The sequence below is a fragment of the Corythoichthys intestinalis genome, chromosome 7 (genome assembly GCF_030265065.1).
Source record: "Corythoichthys intestinalis isolate RoL2023-P3 chromosome 7, ASM3026506v1, whole genome shotgun sequence".
Taxonomy (NCBI): Eukaryota; Metazoa; Chordata; class Actinopteri; order Syngnathiformes; family Syngnathidae; genus Corythoichthys; species Corythoichthys intestinalis.
The window spans coordinates 11589687-11614518 of record NC_080401.1 but is presented as its reverse complement, the minus strand read 5'-3'; the positions used below and the strand labels follow the sequence as shown (position 1 = coordinate 11614518).

General features: G+C 38.8%; 1 protein-coding gene across 12 annotated transcripts in view; it reads left to right on the top strand.

The window, feature by feature from the left end:
* Positions 1–11673, top strand: part of LOC130918863 (ankyrin repeat and MYND domain-containing protein 1-like) — a 124521-nt gene extending 112848 nt beyond the window's left edge. For 11 of the 12 annotated variants that reach the window (XM_057841029.1, XM_057841027.1, XM_057841031.1 and 8 more), the window contains 5 exons: positions 5305–5406; positions 8248–8413; positions 8522–8552; positions 8640–8791; positions 8956–11673. In XM_057841029.1, the coding sequence (XP_057697012.1) occupies positions 5305–5406; positions 8248–8413; positions 8522–8552; positions 8640–8791; positions 8956–9137 (633 nt within the window). In that variant the 3' untranslated portion in view covers positions 9138–11673. Of the gene's footprint in view, positions 1–5304; positions 5423–8247; positions 8414–8521; positions 8553–8639; positions 8792–8955 lie in introns of those variants that run through there. The other variant, XM_057841030.1, reaches the window with a different exon arrangement.
* Positions 11674–24832: the final 13159 nt, after the last annotated feature.

Below are 24832 nucleotides of genomic sequence, written 5' to 3'. Positions count from 1 at the left end.
CAACCGTGTCAAATGCGGCGCTGAGATCCAATAGTAGCAGAACAGATGATTTGCCTGCATCGGTATTCCGACGAATATCATTTAGGACTTTGATAAGCACGGTCTCAGTGCTGTGTTGTGGCCGAAATCCAGACTGAAATGAGTTAAAAAGATTGTTTTGGATCATAAAAGTCTGGATCTGTTCAAACACAACCCTTTCGATAATTTTCCCCAGGAATGTCGGATTTGATATTGGCCTGTAATTACTAATGGTTGAGGCATCCAGATTAGGGTTTATTAGGAGAGGTTTTATTACTGCAGTTTTTAAAGTCTGAGGAAACTCTCCTGTTTGGAGGGAAGTATTTATAATCTGAAGTATGTCTGGGGCTATGCAATGAAAAACAGTTTTGAAAAAGTTTGAAGGAAGGATGTCAAGGCAGCATGTTGTGGGCTTTAATTTCGACACAATTTCTGTTAAAGTGACATAGTCCAAGAGGCTAAACTGTCAAAGATTGACGTGGGGGACATTTTGGGAGGCGTTTAGTGTAACATTTGTTAATCCGGAGTTGCACACAGTCTGTCTAATCTTTAGTACTTTGTGTGTAAAGAATGCTGCGAAATTATTACAGGACACCTCAGATGCCAATTCCTGAGGTATTGATGCTTGTGGGTTTGTCAGTTTGTCAACAACAGAAAATAGTGTGCGAGTATTGTTGGTGTTTCTACTAAGGATCTCTGAAAAATATGATTGTCTAGCATTTTTCAGTTCCTGGTTGTATTTGCGAAGACTCTCTTTGTAGATATCATAAAAAACTAGGAGTTTGTATTTTCGCCATCTGCGTTCTGCTCGTCTACAAACTTGCTTTTGTTTTATAGCTAGTATGGCATTTCTCCAGGGTGACCTCTTCTTTCTTGACAAAGTTTTTGTCTTAATCGGGGCAATAGTGTCCATTACAGTCATCACACTGGAACTGAAACTATTTACAAGTTCTTCCACTGGAGCTATTGTAGGGGTTAATGATGAGGCATAGGCCTGTGTGAATAACGCACATGTGTTATCACTTATGTAACGCTTCCTAATCACCTCTGTTTCCGTTTTCAGAGGATGGACAGGGGTGGTCATTTTAAACATAATGCAGTAGTGATCAGACAGAGCAACATCATCCACTGTGACCTCAGAGATGTTAAGACCTTTGGATATTATTAAGTCCAGTATGTGCCCTCTGTTATGTGTTGGAACTGTGACATGCTGAGATAAACCAAATGTATCCAAAATATTTAAAAGCTCTCTAGCACATCCTTCTTCAGGATTATCAACATGAATGTTAAAGTCACCCACTAAAACAACACAATCAAAGTCCATGCAGACGGAAGACAGTATTTTGGTAAACTCATCAAAAAACATTGTGTTATACTTCGGTGGTCTGTAAATTGTTACCAAGGCAGCTCTGCAAGGGCTTTTTAGCTGAATGACAATATACTCAAAGGAATCAAACTGACCACATGAAATATTCGTGCATTGAAAACTGTCCCTGATCAGGCTGGCAACCCCACCTCCTTTCTTATGGGTTCTTGGCGCACTAAAGAAATTGAAGTTTGTGGGGGTTGCCTCAATCAGAACTGTCGAACTCTTATCTTGATCTAACCAAGTTTCTGTTAGGAACAACATGTCAAGGTTATGTTTGCTGATTAAATCATAAATTAAGAAAGATTTGCCAGCTAAAGATCTAATATTTAGCAGAGCCAATTGGAGATGCCAGACTGGATTCACTGGTGAGTTTTGGGAATGACATACTATGCTTAACAGGTTGGCAGAGTTGATTGAACGTTTTTTATTTCTCACCAGTCTAGCCCTTTTTTTGTTGTTTATCACTACTGGGATTGTTGAGCATACATACTGTACTCCATAAGGCCCCGGCTTTTGCTGGGACAGAACAGTCTTTGTAATGTTGTCACAGCCTGGACCCGGTGCACATCATATTGGTGTCGCAAACATGGCTTCCTCCATAGAAGGATAATACCGTCTAGTTCCAGAGTTGTAGTGCTTTGGCTTTGCCCCGAGAGAATTCCAGGGGAGGCTGGTTGGTTTGTTGCCATCTTCCCCTGGCACCTGTCGGGTGTGGCAGGTACAGGGTGGAAGCGAAGACATGAACTTGAGGAGATCAAGAGACTGGTTAACCTTGCTATCTAGATCCATGGAGTCCCAATCAGGTTGACTCATTATTCCATCCAAACTAAGTCGTCGGCGGGGTGGCTTCCGGGACTGTGGGGATTTAGGCCGTGATGAGGCCTTAGCCTGACTGAGTTGGCGGAGTGGTGGCGTCTTGGAGTGTGAGGATTTGGTGCTGGATGGGGCCTTATCCTGGAGTCGGCGGCGTGGTGGCGTCTTGGAGTGTGAGGATTTGGGGCTGGATGGGGCCTTATCCTGGAGTCGGCGGCGTGGTGGCGTCTTGGAGTGCGAGGATTTGGGGCTGGATGGGGCCTCAACAGCAGAGGATTGTACGGTCGGGTCGTTCTCCTCCTCTTGAGCTGATGGAGCCACTTCTTGAGTCTCGTCTGAAGGGGGTCGATCACCTGCTACCAGGGTCTCCTCCGGTTGAGGCAGTGGAGCCTCAGCAGAGGAGGGTTGGTCACAGCCTGGCAGGGCTGGCTTAGTCACTTCCCCTTCAGCGACTATCGGCTCCATTTTTGGAGGAGAGATTGATCCTGCGTGCACACTGTCTGATTCAGCACTCATCCCAGCCACCATGTTTATCCGATGTTTTGGGACAGCTTGCCCCCTTTCCTCGAGATAAGCAGACTGTCTGTGCCTCAAGAGATAAAACATGCTGCTGCTTAGTAACCGCACTCCTGACTTATTTAGGTGAAGGCCATCGTTCTTAAAGAGATGCCTGCGCCCTGAAAATATGTTGAAATTGTCAATGAAGTACATCGATTGTCCAGCGCAGGGGTGCCAATACTTTTGGTCAGCAGTTTATGGTCTAGCAATTTCCTTATAGGAACTATGAAGGAACTATGCACTATTCAACTATTTAAACTAGGAAATATTTTCTCCACTAGAAGTCACTCATGCTCTTTGGACGAATGATGCTTTAGTTCTGCAGATTTTTCTCAGGTGGAGAAAAAAATACCATTGTTTAAAAAAACAAATCTAACATCGGAAGCATTTACTCATTTAACCATTACTTGAGTATTCTTTTCACCAAATCCTTTTACTTCTGAGTACATTTTTTTGGATGACAACTTTACTCTTACTTGAGTAATATTATTTTGAAGTAACGCTACTCTTACTTCAGTAAAATATTTGGCTACTCTACCCACCTCTGCTTGTTAATCTGCGAGACAATAACTTAAGCTCATCTTTCCCCTGGCTCCACCCCTGACTCAATTATCCAATCATAAATAACTTGACAACCCCACAGACATCAATTTTCATCATTTTTTTTCTTTTTACTGTAGTAATAATAATAATCCAGTGGTGGAACCTCTATTTAGGAAATTAATTAGTTTTGGAAGTTGTTTCGTAAACTGAAAATTCCGTGAGTAGAGATGCGTTTTCCATGTAAATGCCCTAATATGTTCCAAGCCCCCCAAAATTAAGAGATAAATCTTTTATAAAAAATATAAATGCATCAAAACATGTAGCAAATACATGTACCAATTAGATTATTGCCCAATAAACATAAAATACATTGGTATGAAAAAGTATCTGAACCTTTAGGAATTTCTCACATTTCTGCATAAAATCATCGCCAAATGTGATCTGATCTTTGTCAAAATAACACAGATGTAAAAACAGTGTGTGCTTTAATTAAAACCACTCAAACAGTTATAGGTTTTCACATTTTAATGAGGATAGTATGCCAACAATGACAAAAGGGGGAAAAATAAGTAAGTGAACCAGCACATTTAATATTTTGTGCCCCCCCCCCCCGGCAGCAACATCTTCACCCAGACACTTCCTGTAGCTGCAGATCAGTCTGGCACATCGATCAGGACTAATCTTGGCCCATTCTTCTCGAGTTCAGTCAGATTCCTGGGATGTCTGGCATGAATTGCTGTCTTTAGGTCATGCCGCAGCATCTGAATGGGGATGAAGTCTGGGCTGTTGACTCGGCCACTCCAGAACGTGTATTTTGTTCTTCTGAAACCATTCTGAACATGATTTACCTCTGTGTTTTTTTTTTCTTGTTGCAGCATCCATCCTCTTTTTAGCTTCAGCTGTCTGACAGATGGCCTCAGGTTTTCCTGCAAAACATCCTGATAAACTTGAATTTATTCTTCCATTAATGTTTACAAGTTGCCCAGGCCCTGAGGTAGCAAAACAGCCCCAAAACATGATACTCCCTCCACCATGCTTCACAGTGGGGATGAGGTGTTGATGTTAGTGAGCTGTTCAATTTTTCCTCCACACATGACGTTGTGTGTTACTCCCAAACAATTCAACTTTGGTTTCATCAGTCTACAAAATATTTTGCCAAAACTTCTGTGGAGTGTTCAAATGCCTTTTTGCAAACATTAAATGAGCAAAAATGTGTTTTATAGACAGCATTGGCGTCCTCCGGTGAACAGCATTCTTGGCCATAGTTTTACATACAGTTTAAGTGAGCATATAGATATTGGACTGTGCCAGTGATTCCTGTCAGTCTTTAGCAGACACGCTTGGGTTCTTTTTTACCTGTCTGAGTATTCGGCGCTGAACTCTTGGCGTCATCTTTGGTGGGTGGCCACTCCTTGGGAGAGAAGCAACAGTGCTGGCTGTCGATTGATGGACATCCAGACTTTTAGAGATGGTTTTGAATCGTTTCCCAGCTTTATACAAGTCAACAATCCTTAATGGCAGGTCTTCAGACGGCTCTTTTGACCGAGACATGATGCACATCAGACAGTGCTTCTCATCAAGACAATTCTTACCAGGTGTGTGTTTTATAGTGGGAAGGGCAGCTTTAAACCACTCATCAGTGATTGGGCACACCTGACTTCAATTGTTTGGTACAAATTGGTTTACATTGCTCTTTAAGTCTCCTTAGGCTGAGGGTTCACTTTCTTATCTTCTCCCTTCTGTCATTGTTTGCATGCTATCCTAATTAAAATATGATAACCTATAAATGTTTAGGTGGTTTTAGTTAAAGCAGACACTGTTTTCTCCAACTGTGTAATTTTGACAAAGGTCAGATGACATTTGATGGTGATTTTATGTAGAAATGTGAGAAATTCCAAAAGGTTCTGATACTTTTTCATACCACTGTATATACAGTATCAATATTGCATACTTGATGAAGAAACCATATATGTGACAATTAAATACTTTTACTCTTATCATAGCTTGACATGTTAGAGAAGGTTGGCGCAGACATACTGATGCCAGTTCAGGTTGGTGATTCTATCGGAACGGCAGTGGACTACGCACACGTCTCCTTCGACCAGGTACCAAATGTATAATGTAAGCCAAGATTCATTTCGAAATGGCAATAAATAAGATTTTCTTTTTTTTAATTCATCAATGAAAATTTTATGGTAGAGTCGTTCTACAAAAGTGATATTATTTTTTTGTTTACAAAGAGGAAGAAAATCTTATGTTTATTATGGGACCAAAGTCATTCAAATCTGTTTGCTAGTTGGTAAAGTCTTTCCAAATTTGGCATTGAAGGAGCGCTACATGGTCTCGGGTGACTGTGTCTGAGCATATTTCATATTTCATTCTTTTTTGAGTTATTCACTTCCTGGCAAGGCAGCAGAATTTGATTCGAAGCTTTTTCCTATTCGAATTACTCGAGTTAATCGATTAATTGTTGCAGCACTAAAAAACATAACTATCGTGTAAAAAAGTGATAATCATCATGTATAAATTTCATAATTATTTTGTAAAAATGTGATAATTATCATGTGAAAACATGATGATTATTATGTAAAAACCTGATAATTATAATGTGTAAATGTAATAACATCACGTAAAAACATGATAATTATCATGTTAAAACATGATGATTATCACATAAAAACCTGATGATTATCATATAAAAACATGATTATTATATAAAAATGTGATGACTTTAAGTAAAAATTTGATTACCCTAATGTGAAAATTTGATAACTATCATGTGAAAATGTGATAATTACCATGTAAAAACATAACTATCATGTAAAAATATAATAATTGTCATATATAAACGTGAAAATTATTATGTAACGCGTGATAACTATTATTATATATAATAAGGTGATACAATGTAAAAACGTGGTGATTATCATGTAAAAATGTGATAATTATCTAAGAACGTGATGATCGTTATGTAAAACTGTTACATGAACGGAACGAGATAATAATCATGTAAAAAAGTAATAATTATATAAATATGAGACGACTGTTATGTAAAAACTTAATAATATTAATTATCATGTGGAAATGTGATCATCTTGATATAAAAACTTGATAATTATCATGTGGAAATGTCATCATTTTCATGTAAAAACGGGGCAATACTCATGTAAAAATGTGATGATTGTCACATGTAAACGTGAAAATTATTACATAAATACGTGATAACTGATATAATAACGTGCTACTACGTAAAAACGTGATACTATCATCTAAAAACGTGATGATTATCATGTAAAAATGGGATAATTATCATCTAAGACTGTGATGAATATTGTGTAAAAACGTGAACGGAACGTGAAAATAATCATGTAAAAATGTGATATCATTTAAAAACATGATAACTCATTTAAAACGTGATAACTCCCATGTAAACGCATGAATAATTATCATGTTAAAACTAGGGCTGTCAAAATTATCGCGTTAACGAGCGTTAATTAATTTTTTTAATTAATCATGTTAAAATATTTGACGCAATTAACGCATGCAATGAATAACCCGCTGGCATATTGCCTCAAACATTACAATGAGGCCGTTCATGGACATTAAGAGTGAAGAGAATGCCACCGGCCGCTTGGGGGCAGCGCCGTTCCATACTCATGTTATGTCTTCTAAACGTGGGAGAATTAGTAGTTGTGAGACGTTTATGCTGTATTCACAATGCAATGCAAATTGCTATTTGTGCGCCTCACATATTTCGGTAAGTTTTCTTTCTTTTAGTGGCAATTATGTGTCTCTTGTTTTATTTTGGGTAAGATTGGCAGTGTATCAAATACTTGTTCTCCCCACTGTATATGTTATACAGTAAAGGCGAGCGGACACAGGCGTTCTTTGGACCGCGCCGTTTATTGGCATAAGCTTCGGCAACTCCTTCACAACAAACATAAGTATCGTTTAGTGAAAGCACAACAAAAATAATATTCCTATCTCTCAAAAAAAAAAAAAAAAGTTCACAAAAAGAAAAGCACTTCAGTCTATAGTAATGAGGCCCTACTCTGACACACAGTTAAACAACAATGCAAAATGAACTGGCATTCCATATCAAAATAGCTATGCAAAATACACGTAAAACTTTTCACTCTATTTTTATTATTGTTATTTTTATTCTTATTATTATATTAACTCTACTTTTGATTGAAAATTTTACAAATTTTATTAAAACGAAAACAGGAAGAGGGGTTTTAATATAGAATTACTATAACTTGTAACTATAACATTTATCGTTTAAGAACTACAAGTCTTTCTATCCGTGGATCACTTTAACAGAATGAATGTTAATAATGCCATTTGTGGATTTATTGTTACAATAAACAACTACAGTACTGATGTACAGTATGTTGTATGTATATATCCGTCGTGTGTCTTATCTTTCCATTCCAACAATAATTTACATAAAAATATGGCATATTTTAGAGATGGTTTGAATTGCGATTAATTGCGATTAATTACGATTAATTAATTTTTAAGCTGTAATTAACTCGATTAAAAATTTTAATCGTTTGACAGCCCTTGTTAAAACGAGATCATTATGTAAAAAACGTGATATGTAAAAAAAAGTGATACTATCATGTAAAAATGTTATACTATCATGTAAAAAAATTAGATACTGGCAACAATAGGCTTCCGTTTGGGGCCACCTTAAAACAAAAACAAAAAAATTAACAAAAATAAAACACCACATTTGATTTTGCTGAAGTCTGTGAAAACTAGAGTATTTCAAACGGAATTTACAAAATTATTGGCCTGCAATATGATGCCAATTTTTTTGCTGCGGTTTATGTGTTAACATTTTTTCTGCCTCACAGCACACGGTAAATAAACATCAAGCTTTTGTAAAAAAAAGAAGAGAAAAAAAAGTGACAAAAAGCAACTGTTATGCAACTCACTAGGATTCCGGTATAGCCCATACTCCATATCATGCACTTAGCATGGCGGGTAGAGAGACATTCAGAATACAGCGTCTGCTCCTAAGCATGATGGGAAGTCTGCTCAAGAAGACTGTTGCCCAGAGAGAAAGAGAGCATCTCGAGAGAGAGGAGTGCCGTGTACAGAGTGGTAAGTATTCTGGCAAAATACATATCAACTCATACTTTCAAGATAAAGCATGAACCAAAAAAAGTGAGCGCGTGATGCCAGTTTGTGTGAATTTCTTTTTCCTCACAGGTGCAATTTCTCCCTCTGCAGTAAAACGACGGTATGGTAACAAAAAGAAACATCTTGCACTTAGACATCATCCCAATATTTTAACTTTTTTGGCCACTTGTCACTGAATCTTTTTTAGGTCACCATTTAGGTTCTGCTACCATTGCGGCCGCTCTGCTGCTGTGAAGCTAACTGCTTGTACTCGCTGCCACAAAGTCTTTTACTGCTCAATGGCCTGTAAACTGATAGCATGGGATGAGAGACACAAGGAGGAGTGTCTGCGGGAGGCAGGTAGGCAACAGTGCCTGATGGCAAATAGGCTCATTACCCTTTCAAAATTGAAGGTTTAAGTTGTGTAGCAGTCTAGTATTGTTATCTGCTTTATATAAGGAATTCTCACTTTATTTTTGGTAATGAACACATTGGATAAACACTGTCCGTCTCTTCCAACTAAGGGTCTGTTCCAGTCAATTTTGAGAAGAGATTCATGATCCAGACCAAAAAAGGACCCAAGACGATCATATTTTCATCCAGAAGACCATTTAATGTCCAGTTTAAATCCCAAGTCATGGTCCTTGATGACAATAATCCAGATTGGCAAGATATCAACCTGAAGGAAAACTATAGCTACAACTGACACTGTTGTGTATCATTTTTAAGTTCAGGCTGGACTGGATCATAGTTCAACTGGCTTGGGTTTTGAATCAGAGTACACTTGGTAATTGAGCTCACACACCTACGGGTAATTTAGTCTTTAGTTAAGCAAAACTACATGTATTAACTACTGTATTTGTTTTGCCTCCGCCGGGTTTGTTTACTACACTAGTATGTGCGACATGAGCATTCATGCTTAGCCAATTTATATCTACCCACTAATAAGACCTGAGCCAGATTTGAAAAAAACAAAACAACAAAATAATTGACCTGCAGTGCGATAATAGTCTTTGAGTCTTATAGTTAAATTAATTCCCTGATAAGACTGATATTTACCATTTATATTAGCTTGCTTGCTCGCTAGCTATTTTAATGCAGTAAAACTCAACTCATTCACTACTAGGGTTGCCAACTATCCCTTGAAAAACGGAATCGTCCGGTATTCAGAAACAAAAGTATGCGTCCTTTATTGAGCTTTCAAGGGACGCGCTTTGTCCTTTATTATCGTCAAACTCAAAAGTAGTGCCGTATTTGTAGAACAAACTAATACAGTGATCCCTCGCTACTTGGCGCTTAAAAACTTCGCGGCCTCAGTCCATAGCGGATTTTTTTTTTCAATAAAAAAAAAAAATGCTGGATTTTATAGCGATTTCCCATCCTATCACGTACAACCTCTCACCCTCCCTGCTGAAGCGTTTCTCACCAGGCAGCTGCAGCTTGTTAAAGTAAACGATGAGTGCCAAGGGAGCTGCTTTGAAGTGGCCAGACAACTACCTTTCAAAGGCCACCGCCTTGTTTAACTTTTTAATCATTGGCTGTAATCGCTATGGCTACTCATTGTGTTGTGTGCTGTTCTAAGCAGCATGAGTTGATTTGAGAGGACTCACACAATGAAGAATTTAATAAAGAATTATACTTTGGGGGAAAAAAGAAAAAAAATCATGTCTGATATGTATCTCTTTCCAATGCTAAATATGAATAAATACATTAAATACAATCAGACGTCGCTCAACCGCCTTTGTTTCAACCTAGCCTTAAAAAGAAGGTAAGTAATTATATTCATTATTCAAAATGTCTGTCATTTTTAGCTTAGAATTATTAATTGATGTCTAATATTTCGTTTGGGGAAAAAAAAAATTTTTGGCATCTTTAAAAAATTCACAGATATCTACCTCATAACTATCGCTGAATTGTTTTTTTTTTTTTACTGTTGCATTTTCCCCAATATGTTAGACGATAAATAATTGATCCAAACAAAGAAAATTTGGAAAATAACGTTTAAAAGTGTAACTATATGAAAAAGAAAATGTCAACCACTCCTTGTTGTCTGCCATTTCTGCATCGCAACCCTTGTTATATCACCATGTTTAACCCATTAAAAAAAAAAAAAAAAAATCCAACATAATATGTTACACTCATCCAGAATCTTTAGTTTAGGCTTAAGGTAGGGTTATCAAATTTATCCTGATAACAGCGACAATTTACGTAATTTTTTAAAAAAATGTGTCACGTGAACATATTTAACACAATTAATGCAAGCGCCGCATGACCCTCTCACTCATTGCCGCGCTCAGTCTGTAATGACGCCGTTTTACCTATATAGAGAGATAAACGGCAGCACAGAATGAGTAGAGTGAACTTTAGCAGCCTTTGGAGCCTTTTATTAATGGGCTAAAGCCTTGCAATCCCTCTCCGCATTATTAGAAATATCATGGGAAGCAATGTGGGGAAGCAAGATAGCAATTGATTATTGTCTTTACACCTCATGTTATTTCCCCACGCAGAGAAGATATAGCAATTGGTAGCACGTTGCACAGTCATGGTTCCACTTCCCATCATGCATTTGGGATGGCCACAGTATCATTTACTGAAAGCTCAACAAATACACTAGATGGTAATGTTTAGTCACAATATACAGTCACAAGTCTTTGTATCCGTGGATCCCTCTCACAGAAAGAATGTTAATATTGTAAATGCCATCTTGAGGATGTATTGTCATAATAAACAAATACGGTACTTATGTACTGTATGTTGAATGTATATATTCGTCCGAGTTTTATTCATTTTTTTCTTAATGCATTGCCAAAATGTATATGATCGGGAAAAATTATCGGGAATGATTGGAATTGAATCGGGAGCAAAAAAAAAGCAATCGAATCGGGAAATATCGGGATTGGCAGATACTCAAACTAAAACGATCGGGAGCAAAAAAACATGATCGGAACAACCCTAGAAAATAGGTAAGTACACAATAATGTCTCGTTAAAATCGTGGCGTCTTTAATTCTGCTCTCCCATGCTCTCGCCTCCAGTTAGGGTTTGGCTGTTTATAATTTTTTTTTTAAATGCCCTCCTGTTCAAAATGTTTCATCCTCCAGAGAATAGTGATTTTAAGCTTTTCAATAATGTATCACACATGCAGATCGGACAATGTGGAAATTTGGCCGAATTGGGGGTCTCAGAGCGGAACTTCAAGTCACCTGAGTATTTTCCGCCATATACAGTGGGGCAAATAAGTATTTAGTCAACCACTAATTGTGCAAGTTCTCCCACTTGAAAATATTAGAGAGGCCTGTAATTGTCAACATGGGTAAACCTCAACCATGAGAGACAGAATGTGGGGGAAAAAAAATCAAAATCACATTGTTTGATTTTGAAAGAATTTATTTGCAAATCATGGTGGAAAATAAGTATTTGATGAATACCAAAAGTTCATCTCAATACTTTGTTATGTACCCTTTGTTGGCAATAACGGAGGCCAAACGTTTTCTGTAACTCTTCACAAGCTTTTCACACAGTGTTGCTGGTATTTTGGCCCATTCCTCTATGCAGATCTCTAGAGCAGTGATGTTTTGGGGCTGTCATTGGGTAACACGCACTTTCAACTCCCTCCACAGATTTTCTATGGGGTTGTGATGTGGAGACTGACTAGGCCACTCCAGAACCTTGAAATGCTTCTTACGAAGCCACTCCTTTGTAGCCCTGGCTGTGTGTTTGGGATCATTGTCATGCTGAAAGACTCAGCCACGTCTCAACTTCAATGCCCTTGCTGATGGAAGGAGATTTTCTCTCAAAATCTCACGATACATGGCCCCATTCATTCTTTCCTTTACACAGATCAGTCGTCCTGGTCCATTTGCAGAAAAACAGCCCCAAAAGCATGATGTTTCCACCCCCATGCTTCACAGTGGGTATGGTGTTCTTCGGATGCAATTCAGTATTCTTTCTCCTCCAAACATGAGAACCTGTGTTTCTACCAACATTTAATATTTTGGTTTCATCTGACCATAACACAACACATTCTCCCAGTCCTCTTCTGGATTATCCAAATGCTCTATAGCGAACCGCAGATGGGCCTGGACGTGTACTGGCTTTAGCAGGGGGAAACGTCTGGCAGTGCAGGATTTGAGTCCCTGGCGGCGCATTGTGTTACTGATAGCAGCCTTTGTTACTGTGGTCCCAGCTCTCTGTAGGTCATTCACTAGGTCCCCCCATGTGGTTCTGGGATTTTTGCTCACCGTTCTTGTTATCATTTTGACGCCAAGGGGTGAGATCTTGCATGGAGCCCCAGATAGAGGGAGATTATCAGTGGTCTTGTATGTCTTCCATTTTCTAATAATTGCTCCCACAGTTGATTTCTTTACACCAAGCGAAGAGTTACAGAAAACGTTTGGCCTCCGTTGTTGCCAACAAAGGGTACATAACAAAGTATTGAGATGAACTTTTGGTATTGACCAAATACTTATTTTCCACCATGATTTGCAAATACATTATTTAAAAATCAAACAATGTGACTTTCTGTTTTTTTTTTTTTTCCCACAATCTGTCTCTCATGGTTGAGGTTTACCCATGTTGACAATTACAGGCCTCTCTAATCTTTTCAAGTAGGAGAACTTGCACAATTGGTGGTTGACTAAATACTTATTTGCCCAACTGTAAGTATAGGGCTATCAAACGATTATAAAAATTTTAAACAAGTTAATCACAGCTTAAAAATTAAAGGACGGATTGAAAGACTTGTAGTTCTTAAAAGATAAATGAGTTCAAGTTATAGTAATTTTATATTAAGAAAAAGAACCGTCTCCTGCACTGCCCAAAAGCATGATGGGAAGTTGGCCAACCATGACTCTCAGTGGTTGCTGCAAATGGTATGCAGTATGTTCTGCGTTGGTTTCAGTTAGAAGTGTTAAAATAAAGATTGTCTCCTGTTCTGCCTAAATGCATGATGGGAAGTTGGACAACCGTGACGGTTAATAGTGACTGCTAAAGCTTAAGCCGATAAAAGGCACGGTCCAATGAACACCTGTGTTCAATTGCATTTTTCTGTCTTTTTGATCATAATGTGCTTAAACGTCGTCATTGTAAACTGTAACGTATTTGACACTATAAACACATGCACAGAATGACCAGTTCATGTGTTAATTGCATCAAATATTTTAACCTGATTAATCTAGAAAATTAATTACATTATTTGACAGCCCTAATATATATAAATGTACATATATGTGTATATATATATTATTAGGCCTGTCAACAATAACGCGTTAAAGACCATGATCAATCTGGAAATATTAACGCATTAAAAAAAAATAGCGCAATTTACCGCTCACACTAAGTTTGACCACAACTGCCTCCCGTAGTCCCAGACGCTGATGTTTACGTTCTCCGCGCGGCAATGCAGGACATAATGCAGCCAGCCACGATGACTGAGGATGATGACCAAATTCCGTTTTAAAAAGCTGCCTAATGGAAACCTGGATAAAACCAAAGTTGTGTGCACATACTGCTGTGATGAACTGTTCTTCGATCGAAGCTCAGCCAGCCTAAAGTACCACTTTCGGGCAAAGCATATCTTCGCTAGTGTTAGCAATGACGCTAACACTGCGGGAACAAGCTGCAGTCATCAAGCTTCACTGGCAGAGTGCAGACTCGGACTTGCCAACAAAAAGAAAACAAGTAGGTTGACTACTGCTATCGCTACATGGGTAGCCAGAGACTGTAGAGTGTAGACCCATTAACATAGTCGAAGACGAGGGCCTTGAAAATCCAATGACTACAAACAACAACAACCAATGACAAACCACTAGACAGGTACAAGGCAGTGCCAGCATGGACTCATGTCCACTACAGTGGTGGTCTGCGCACAATAGTGCCCACAGTAAGCTGGCCCACCTTGCAAAAAAAGTATCTGGTCACACCTACCTCCTTGCGAGAGACTGTTTTCTTTGACAGGGTACATTGTTCAAAAGAAAAGGTCTGCTCTGTTATCTGAAAATGTCAATAAGCTAGTTAAAAAAAAAAAAAAAAAAAGAGTATGGCTAACTTAAGCAGTGTTTTTAAACACCTTTACACACAGTTTACTGTAATGTTTTTCAGTTAAATGTGTGAAATTTTTTTTTTTTTTTTAAAGTATATATATAGTGGGGAGAACAAGTATTTGATACACTGCCGATTTTGCTGGTTTTCCCACTTGCAAGCCATGTAGAGGTCTGTAATTTGACAGAATCTAATACAAAAATCCAGAAAATCACATTGTATAATTTTTAAATAATAAATTTGTATTTAACTGCATGAAATAAGTATTTGATACATTACCAGCTAGTAAATATTTCGGCTCTTAATTCTATTTTTAAGAACCCCTCCTGTTCTCCACTCATTACCGGAAGTAACTGCACCTGTTTGAAGTTGTTACCTGTATAAAAGACACCTGTTCACATGCTCAAACAAACAAACTCCAACCTCTCCACAATGGCCAAGAACAAAGAGCTATGTAAGGACATCAGGGATAAAATAATAGACCTGCACAAGGCTGGGACGGGCTACAGGAAAATAAGCAAGCAGCTTGGTGAGAAGGTAACAACTGTTGGAGCAATTATTAGAAAATGGAAGAAGTTCAAGTTGACGGTCAATCTGCCTCATTCTGGGGCTCCATGCAAGATCTCACCTCGTGGGGCATCACTGATCATGAGGAAGGTGAGGGATCAGCCCAGAACTACACGCCAGGACCTGGTCAATGACCTGAAGAGAGCTGGAACCACAGTCTTGAAGAAAACCATCGGAAACACATTACGCCGTCATGGATTGAAATCCGACAGCGCACGCAAAGTCCCGCTGCTGAAGCCAGTGTATGTCCAGACACGTCTGAAGTTTGCCACTGACCATCTGTATGATCCAGAGGAGCAATGGAAGAAGGTCATGTGGTCGGATGAGACCAAAATTGAACTTTTTGGTCCAAACTCAGCTCGTCGTGTTTGGAGGAAAAAGAAGGATGAGTACAACCCCACGAACACCATCCCAACCGTGAAACATGGAGGAGGAAAAATCATTTTTGGGGGCTGCTTCTCTGCCAAGGGTACAGGACGATTGCACCGTATTGAGGGGAGGATGGATGGGGCTATGTATTGCCAGATCTTGGCTGACAACCTCCTTCCTTCAGTGAGAGCCCTGAAGATGGGTCGTGGCCAGGGCGTAGCGTCCCATTAGGCAAACCAGGCAATTGCTGAGGGCAACCAGCCAGAATGGGCCCCCAGAGGGCCAACAGATTTAGCACGCACAGCTTTACTGCACTGTTGCAGCGACAAGTGTAGGGAGTGATTCAATACCATGGAATCATTTGGCAGAATATCTAACAATTCTGTTATCAATCCCAATGAGCACTAACCATGTCACATAGATTATACATGTTTAAGAAAGTCCAATCAGCTATTAATACCACATGATTGTTTGAAGAGTGACTCACCACGTACTCTCTGGAAAGTCTTTGCAGAGTTGTTTCTATTGACTTTCTCAGGCCAGCTCAATATTCATGTGACTACTTAAAGAAATGGTGATTTTTTTCCCAAAAAGTCTATTAATGGGTCTATCGTATTCCTCGTTAAATACTTTATAAAGAAAATATAACACATATGCATCTAAAATAATCCTAAACGATTTTATTAGCAATTTTAATACTCCTCTTAGCAAGGTTCCTTGGGTATGCGTACGTTCCCATAGCAACCAGTCCTGTTATAGTCCTACATCACAAGCGCTGCGTATTCTGGGAACGAGAATAGGCGTAAGGTGCGCATTTCGATCAGAGGATGGCCACCTGGTAAAATGTGTGCGTCCATAAACGAATGTAAATACATCCATATAAGTCAGTGTAAAGTACTTAGTTTTTGCCACTTATATGGACAAGATGACCGCACGTGCACGCAGCGCGCACTCACACCCCCCCACCCTTGTATTCATTATACTGCGCGAGCATGTATGTGTGTCACGTGCCTCAGAGTGAGAGTGGGCGGCAATGGGGGGGGGCACTTTGAGTGTCCTATAAAGCGCTCTATGAGATTGAGGCATTTGCTATTGCTCCAAGCCCAACTGTCGCCCATACTTGCACATGCTCGAAGGGCCCCATGTTGCTTGTTGCCTGGGGCCCCCGGGAACCCTTGCTATGCCTCTGGTTGTGGCTGAGTCTTCCAGCATGACAACGACCCAAAGCACACAGCCAAGGCAACTAAAGAGTGGCTCCGTAAGAAGCATCTTAAGGTCCTGGAGTGGCCTAGCCAGTCACCAGATCTGAACCCGATAGAAAATGTATGGAGGGAGCTGAAAGTCCGTGTTGGCAGGCAGTAGCCCCGAAACCTGAAGGCTCTGGAGAAGATCTGCATGGAGGAGTGGGCCAAAATCCCTGCTGCAGTGTGTGCAAACCTTGTCAAGGACTACAGGAAACGTTTGGTATCTGTAATAGCAAACAAAGGTTTCTGTACCAAATATTAAGTTCAATTTTTGTGATGTATCAAATACTTATTTCATGCAATTAAATGCAAATTTATTATTTAAAAATCATTCAATGTGATTTTCTGTTTTTTTGTATTAGATTCCGTCCCTCACAACTTATGATACAAATTACAGACCTCTACATGCTTTGCAAGTGGGAAAACCAGCAAAATCGGCAGTGTATCAAATACTTGTTTTCCCCACTGTATACACAGTATATCACACAGCTTTCAGGCCATTTAGTGTAAAACTGCAAGTGCTGCATTTATTTGTTTTCAAATGTTGAATTTAACAGACAAGTTGTTTACACATTTTTTGAAACACTAGCTATTGTTACCGTATTGTGCTTGTCTGCTCTTTAAATTTGGAGTCAATTTTGGGTAATATGCCAAATGGTACTTGAGCCACATTGTTAGTCTGAGGCACTTTAATCTGTTAAAACTCTTTGCTGTATAATACAGACAATTTATTTTTTATTTTATACGAGCTGAGTTGTTAAATAAAATAATTAAAATTTTAATTCATTCACACATCATACATTTCATCTTAAAATAAATTTTAAGTCAATTATTGTATTTTCCTAGATTTTTTTTTCCTGAAGAGCAACTTTATTCATCCCGAGGGAAATGTGATTAATCATGTTTAATCACACAATTGACATATGATTAACTAGATTAAATGTTTTAATCGTTTGACAGCACTTGTATATATATATATATATATATATATATATATATATATATATATATATATATATATATATATATATATGTACACTCACCGGCCACTTCATTAGGTACACCATGCTAGTAACGGGTTGGACCCCCTTTTGCCTTCAGAACTGCCTCAATTCTTCATGGCATAGATTCAACAAGGTGGAGGCCATTTGAGTACAGTGAACTCATTGTCATGTTCAAGAAACCAGTCTGAGATTATTCCAGCTTTATGACATGGCACACTATCCTGCTGAAAGTAGCCATCAGAAGTTGGGTACATTGTGGTCATAAAGGGATGGACATGGTCAGCAACAATACTCAGGTAGGCTGTGGCGTACCAACGATGCTCAATTGGTACCAATGGGCCCAAAGAGTGCCAAGAAAATATTCCCCACACCATTACACCACCACCACAGTTGATACAAGGCAAGATGGATCCATGCTTTTATGTTGTTGACGCCAAATTCTGACCCTACCATCTGAATGTCGCTGCGGAAATTGAGACTCATCAGACCAGGCAACGTTTTTCCAATCTTCTATTGTAATTGTTGAAATTGTAGCCTGTTTCCTGTTCTTAGCTGAAAGGAGTGGCACCTGGCGTGGTCTTCTGCTGCTGTAGCACATCTGCCTCAAAGTTCGACGTACCGTGCGTTCAGAGATGCTCTTCTCCCTACCTTGGTTGTAACGGGTGGTTTTTGAGTCACTGTTGCCTTTCTATCAGCTCAAACCAGTCTGGCCATTCTCCTCTGACCTCTGGCATCAACAAGGCATTTCCGCCCACAGAACTGCCGCTCACTGGATATTTTTTTTCTTTTCGGACCATTCTCTGTAAACCCTAGAGATGGTTGTGGGTGAAAATCCCAGTAGATCAACAGTTTCTGAAATACTCAGACCAGCCCTTCTGGCACCAACAACCATGCCACGTTCAAAGTCACTCAAATCACCTTTCTTCGGTGCTCGGTTTGAACTGCAGGAGATTGTCTTAAACCATGTCTACATGCCTAAATGCACTGAGTTGCCGCCATGTGATTGGCTGATTAGAAATTAAGTGTTAACGAGCAGTTGGACAGGTGTACCTAATAAAGTGGCCGGTGAGTGTATATCTACAGTGGTACCTTGACATGTGATCGCTTCAACACACGATCTTTTCGACATCCGATGCAAAATTTGACTTGCCATTTCTTTCTACATCCGAAGAAATGCTCGAAATACGATGACATGACAGCACCGCAAAAGAACGCGTGGCGGATTTTCTTGTGTATGTGGTACAGTGGTGAAACAAGGACAAATGTGATGCTTACCTTTGAAATGAAGAATCAAATTATAGAAAAATATGAGTGTGGGGTGCGCATCCATGAACTGGCTCAACAACACAGCTCCACGGTCCTCTTCCGACCACCGTTCGCCAGTCTTTATAAGTTAAGGTGACACTTATTATTGTGGTAACATCGCCAAGCAAATCAGCACCTTTGTTACGTTTTTATCATTTATTTAAGAACTTATCCAAAACAAAACCCCATAGTCCGCCGCAGTTGTCTGTGCTCTCAAGAAAAATTAAAGTATCTCTACCGCACTGACCTATCTCACTGTGACGTCAGCCCCGCGGTGCGTTCAGGTACAGCAAAAAGTGTCCGCCACATTAGTATGCGATTCGTTACATTATTTACAGGAATAATTATAAATTATTATTATTATTATTGAATTATTCTGATTTTTATTCATAAATTATTTGTTTTTCTATGTTTAATTGCCATTTGTAATAGTACCAGCAGTATTTATTAAGGATTGTTTTTGGGCTGTGGAATGAATTAATGGAATTATAATGTAATCCTATGGGAAAATCCTGCCCGACATACAACAATTTTGACTTACAAATAAGGTACTGGAACGAATTAACTTCGTATGTCGAGGTACCACTGTATATGTTTGTATGGCGGAAAACAGTCAGGTGACTTGAAGTTCTGCTCCGAGAAACCCAATTTAGCCAACTTTCAAAATTGTCCGATATGCATGTGTGATACATAATTCGAAATTTTAAAATCTCTACTTTCTGGAGGAAGAAAAATTTTGAGCAGGAGGGCATTTTAAAAAAATGTTTTTTAACCAGGAAAATCCCATCTGGAGGTGGGAGCACACGAGAGCAGAATTACAGACGCCATGACTTTAACGAGATATTATCGCATACTTACCTTGTTTCGATCCAAAAACTCCATGTAGCATGCATTACCGAGTGTCAAGACACAGCTGTGAATGGCAACAGCCGGATTTTGGGGGGATTTTATGGGTGAAACATGGTAATATAACAAGGGTCGCGATGCAGAAATTGCAGACATAAGGAGTGGTCGAGATTTTCATATATTTACCCTTCTAAACTTTTTATTTAAATTTTTCTTTGTTTGGATCGATTATTTATCATCTAACATGTTGGAGAAAATGCGACAGTAACAAAAAAAACTAGGGCTGTCAAACGATTAAAATTTTTAATCGAGTTAATCACAGCTTTAAAATTAATTAATCATAATTAATCGCAAGTCAAACCATCTCTAAAATATGCCATATTTTTCTGTAAATTATTGTTGGAATGGAAAGATAAGACGGATATATACATTCAACATACAGTACATAAGTACTGTATCTGTTTATTATAACAATAAATCCACAAGATGGCATTAACATTCTTTCTGTGAGAGGGATCCACGGATAGAAAGACTTGTACTTCTTAGAGGATAAATTTGAGTTTGTATATTGTGACTAAATATTGCCATCTAGTGCATTTGTTGAGCTTTCAGTAAATTATACTGTAGCGATTTAACTGTTCTGCCCAAATGCATGATGGGAAGTGGTGCAACCATGACTGTGTGTGGTGGCAGCACACACCGCCGTGGCATCTTACCGAGAAGCAATGCAACAATACTGTTCTATGACGGACTTCCCTCGCAGTTCTCTGTGTGATGTAATTTCCAAAAGATTGTCGAAGAAAAGCATTTTTGTTGTCAAGGGCGTTACTATGGGTTAAACAAAGAATCTGGAAGGGTTGCGTTAAAAAAAGTAACGAAAATATGCTTATAATTGTTTAGCCATTAATATTCTTCAAAAACATGGTTGGCCAACCTTACTTCACATTTGGTCTTTAATGCGCCAAGAATCATATTGTTCAGCATATTGTTCTATCAAACAGTTATTTTGGCCTATAATACAGCAGTTTATTTTAAAGAGGCGCGCAAGAGCAGAAACTGCTTTTTCAGTCTTGTCTGTTTTTTCCGCCATTTATATATTTTTTAAATGTAAATAAGCTACACCTCTACTTGGCGGATTTTAATTATCGCGGGGGTGAGGGTCGGTCCCAATAAACCGCGAAAAACGAGGGCAGTCCACATTAACCCCAAAATACGACGGATCACTGTACTTGTGTGGTGTTTTATAAGAATATCCAGGAAAACGCACCCCCCCTCCCCCCGTGATGAGTTTGGTGAGAGAGTTAAACATACAAGTTGCTGAGTGGACTGCTAATAAAGAGCTCGTTGCTAAATCAATCCTCGTCACACTTCCTTTTCATGACACCCGCCTATCCTGCTTTTTGACCAATGAGCTGACAGATCAATGACAATACGAAATCCCATTCATTTCACTGGTTAAAGTACTGTCGCTTACAGAAGACAACATAAGAGTGTGGGAGATAAGAGGTTTGAGCGAAGCGAGAGTAAAAAGCATGTTCAAAATGATAAGTAAACAGCCAAAAACACAGTGATAATTTATACACAGCAGGACACATTTAATTTGAGTGTATTTTGTATCAAAAATACATTGCTGAAAATTATTGTTTTTCCATGTTATATCCACTTATATAACTGAAATATGTACCAAAATTACAATAATTCAGCTATGAGTAAAATTATTATATGTATATTTTAAAATCACTTTTCACATACAAAAAAAATAATTGAAGGGTGACGGTTATCAGGCCAGCCGGCTCTACCAATGAGGTGTCCCTTTTTTTTTTTTTCAGGGAGTTGGCAACCCTATTCACTACACACATTTATGGAAAATTGTTATGAAAAATTATTGATATCATCAACTAGAGTTCAATGTTTGAATGAGGTTATGGTATTTGGGGGATTTTTTAAGTAAATGTCAATCACTTTTCCATAAAAAAGTGTATTATTTTGCTAAAAACACAAAGCCCATACAGTCTTTGCCTTAGGGAAATGACAGGGGCATAGGTTTTCATGGGGACGGTAGGGACCATAACACTACCAACTTTTCAGGATGCTACAATTGTCCCCACCAACATTAAAGCGACCTTATAAGCATTATATGTTGAATTCAGTTATATAGGTAATTTAGAGTGTCTTCCCATATGTTGTAAGGATAGAATTGACCCAACTATTATTAAGTGAATGATTTTCATTATGTTTAGATTTACATTTACCCCTTTGAATGTGCCGGTTCAATTTTTTACCCCTCAAGCGCGCGTTTGATTGGCTGATGACTTGACAGATTCGCTTACACAGCCCCGACAGAAATACATGTCGACATCATGACGCCTCCTCTAACCCCTTCGAAGAGGAGGGATATTAGAAGCTTTTTTTCGGTCACTATAAGCCACTGTAAGTAATGTAAAAAGACGTCAGTGTTGTGGAGATGGAAAACACACCACTAATTTTGCTGCTGAAAATTTGACCTGCATCAGAGTTAATATTAAACTGTGTGAACTTGCTAACCTGCAAAACTCAAGTAGGAAGCTGCTTAGAGAGAAGTGTCCTTCTGTTTGGGTGCCGCAAGCTCCACACACTAGTGTTGCAATCGACTGGTCGCTCGCGATCAAAGTAATGAGCGCCGCTGATTTAGCCTATTAATTAATTAGGTTCATATTCGTGAGAAATGTATCCCTGATCCCTGTTCACCCAATCTGTTTGGTCTTATTAATGTCCTGGCCAAGCAAAAAGTGTACATGCCGGTTTTGTTGTTATATCATCCCTCGCAATGTTGAGACCAAACCTATGTCCTTGTGAAATGAGTAGATATAAAATCCGAAGTTTTGGACTTTTGAAAATTCTATTTTGAAAATATTAAAATCCTTTTAACTACCTTTTATGTTTTGTGTGCAAATATTATTCTGGAATGAACCGTATTTTGTGTAATTGAGGTCAAGTGTTGCAATTTGACATTAAATTATCTTTTTTGTTATGACGTAACATTCTTTTTTTTCTCAAGAAGTGTTTTTCTTGAATGCATTTTTTGTAATGGTTTCTTAAATGTAGTCCAGATCAGGAGTGTTATGAATGGAATGTTGAGATATGTTATTCATTGTCCCGCTGAAGGCAATTGCTTCATTTCCATGTGGGGGAAAAACAATATATATACAAAAGTTAGGTTTATTTATGCAGCCAAAAATTACCCATAATCTCAAAGAGTTTTACAGCCAGACACTTGACAATAAAATATTTATTAAACACAAATGATCAACAATACTAATACTATACTGTACTATACTATAAAATTACTTTTAAACCTTGTGTGGTGTTCAGGTCTATGGAACCCTTTTTCAGTTTTCTCTGTAAAGAAAATGATACAATTAGTTAATTTTACAAACTCACTCACTGGTCTTGGCTCATTTCTGGGGACGAACATATAATAATAATAATACATTTTATTTGTAGAGCGCTTTTACCAATGCTCAAAGACGCGTTACAGTTGAAACAAAAAACAGCAAACACCATGAACAGAACAAAACAAAGAAAATACTGGTAATTATAAGTTAAAAGCTGGTTTAAAAAGGTGAGTTTTTACCAGTTTTTTGAATGTGGGAAGGTCTGAACGGGTTCGGATGGGTTTAGGGAGTGAGTTCAAAAGGGAGGGGGCAGCAACGGAGAAGGCTCTGTCCCCCAAGTTGGGTGTGTTCTTTGTTGGGGCGGTGCGAGGATGTTTCCATTAGAAGAGCGGAGGTGACGGGAGGGGGTGTGGGGACAGAGAAGGTCTGTGTGGTAGGGAGGGGACAAGTTATTGAGTGCTTTGTAAGTGAAAAAGATTATTTTGAACTGAATCCTGTATGAAATAGGAAGCCAGTGCAGTTTATGGAGGACGGGGGTAATGTGGTTCCTGTAGGGGGTCTGGGTGAGAAGACGTGCAGCGGAGTTTTGGATATATTGTAGTTTATTGATGAGTTTGGTTGGAGAACCGAAAAGAATGCTGTTACAGTAGTCAAGTCTGGAGGTGATGAAGGCATGGATGAGGGTTTCAGCAGCAAAGGTGGTGAGGGAGGGGCGAAGACGGGCTATGTTCTTGAGGTGGAAGAAAGCAGTTCTGGTTGACGTACTGGTCTAATCTTAGTTTATTTTTGAAAATGATAGAACTAGGTTGTGGGAATGGGTTGGGAGAGGCAGGGTGAAGTTGTTGATGGTAAGGGAAAATTGGCCGTCTTTGATGTGAGCTGCAGGGTCGATGATGATTATGTCCGATTTGTTACTGTTGAGTTGAAGATAGTTTGCTTGCATCCTATACAGTACCAGAAAACATTTTCAGCGAAATATTTTTTATGGGGGCGATAAATGATGACATTTTAGCTCGATGTCCAATCCATTGTGGCTGGGAGGGGCAAATGAACGTTTATTCCTTCCCAGTCAAAATGGATTGGATGTGGCAATAAAACTGGAGGATTCACAGCCAATCGTCCTGGTGTACTAGTATATGAATTGGACATTAATCATAATCAGTGGCAGGTAATCCGTTACATACTATGAAACAAAATCACCTTTAGAGTTTACAGTGGTATGAGAAAGTATCAGAATCTTTTGGAATTTCTCACATTTCCCCATAATATCATAATGGAATGTGATCTGATCTTTGTCAAAATCACACAGATGTTAAAACAGTGTCTCCCCTAACTAAAACCACCCAACCGTTTATAGGTTTTCATATTTTAATGAGAATAGCATGTAAACAATGACAGAAAGGAGAAAAATAAATAAGTGAACCCTCTGCCTAAGAAGACTTGAAGAGCAATTGAAACCAATTTCACCAAACAAGATGACATGCGATCAAGGATTTGTATAAAGCCGGGAATGTCACATTCTGCTGCTGGTTAGATTTTGTTTCGTAACAGAGCTTGCTGTGTGGGCATCCATGACATCGCACCTGCGGCTAATTCAAGCTAATCAACATTAGTATATAACGCCGGCAATCCTAGACAACAGTGCTGAGATATT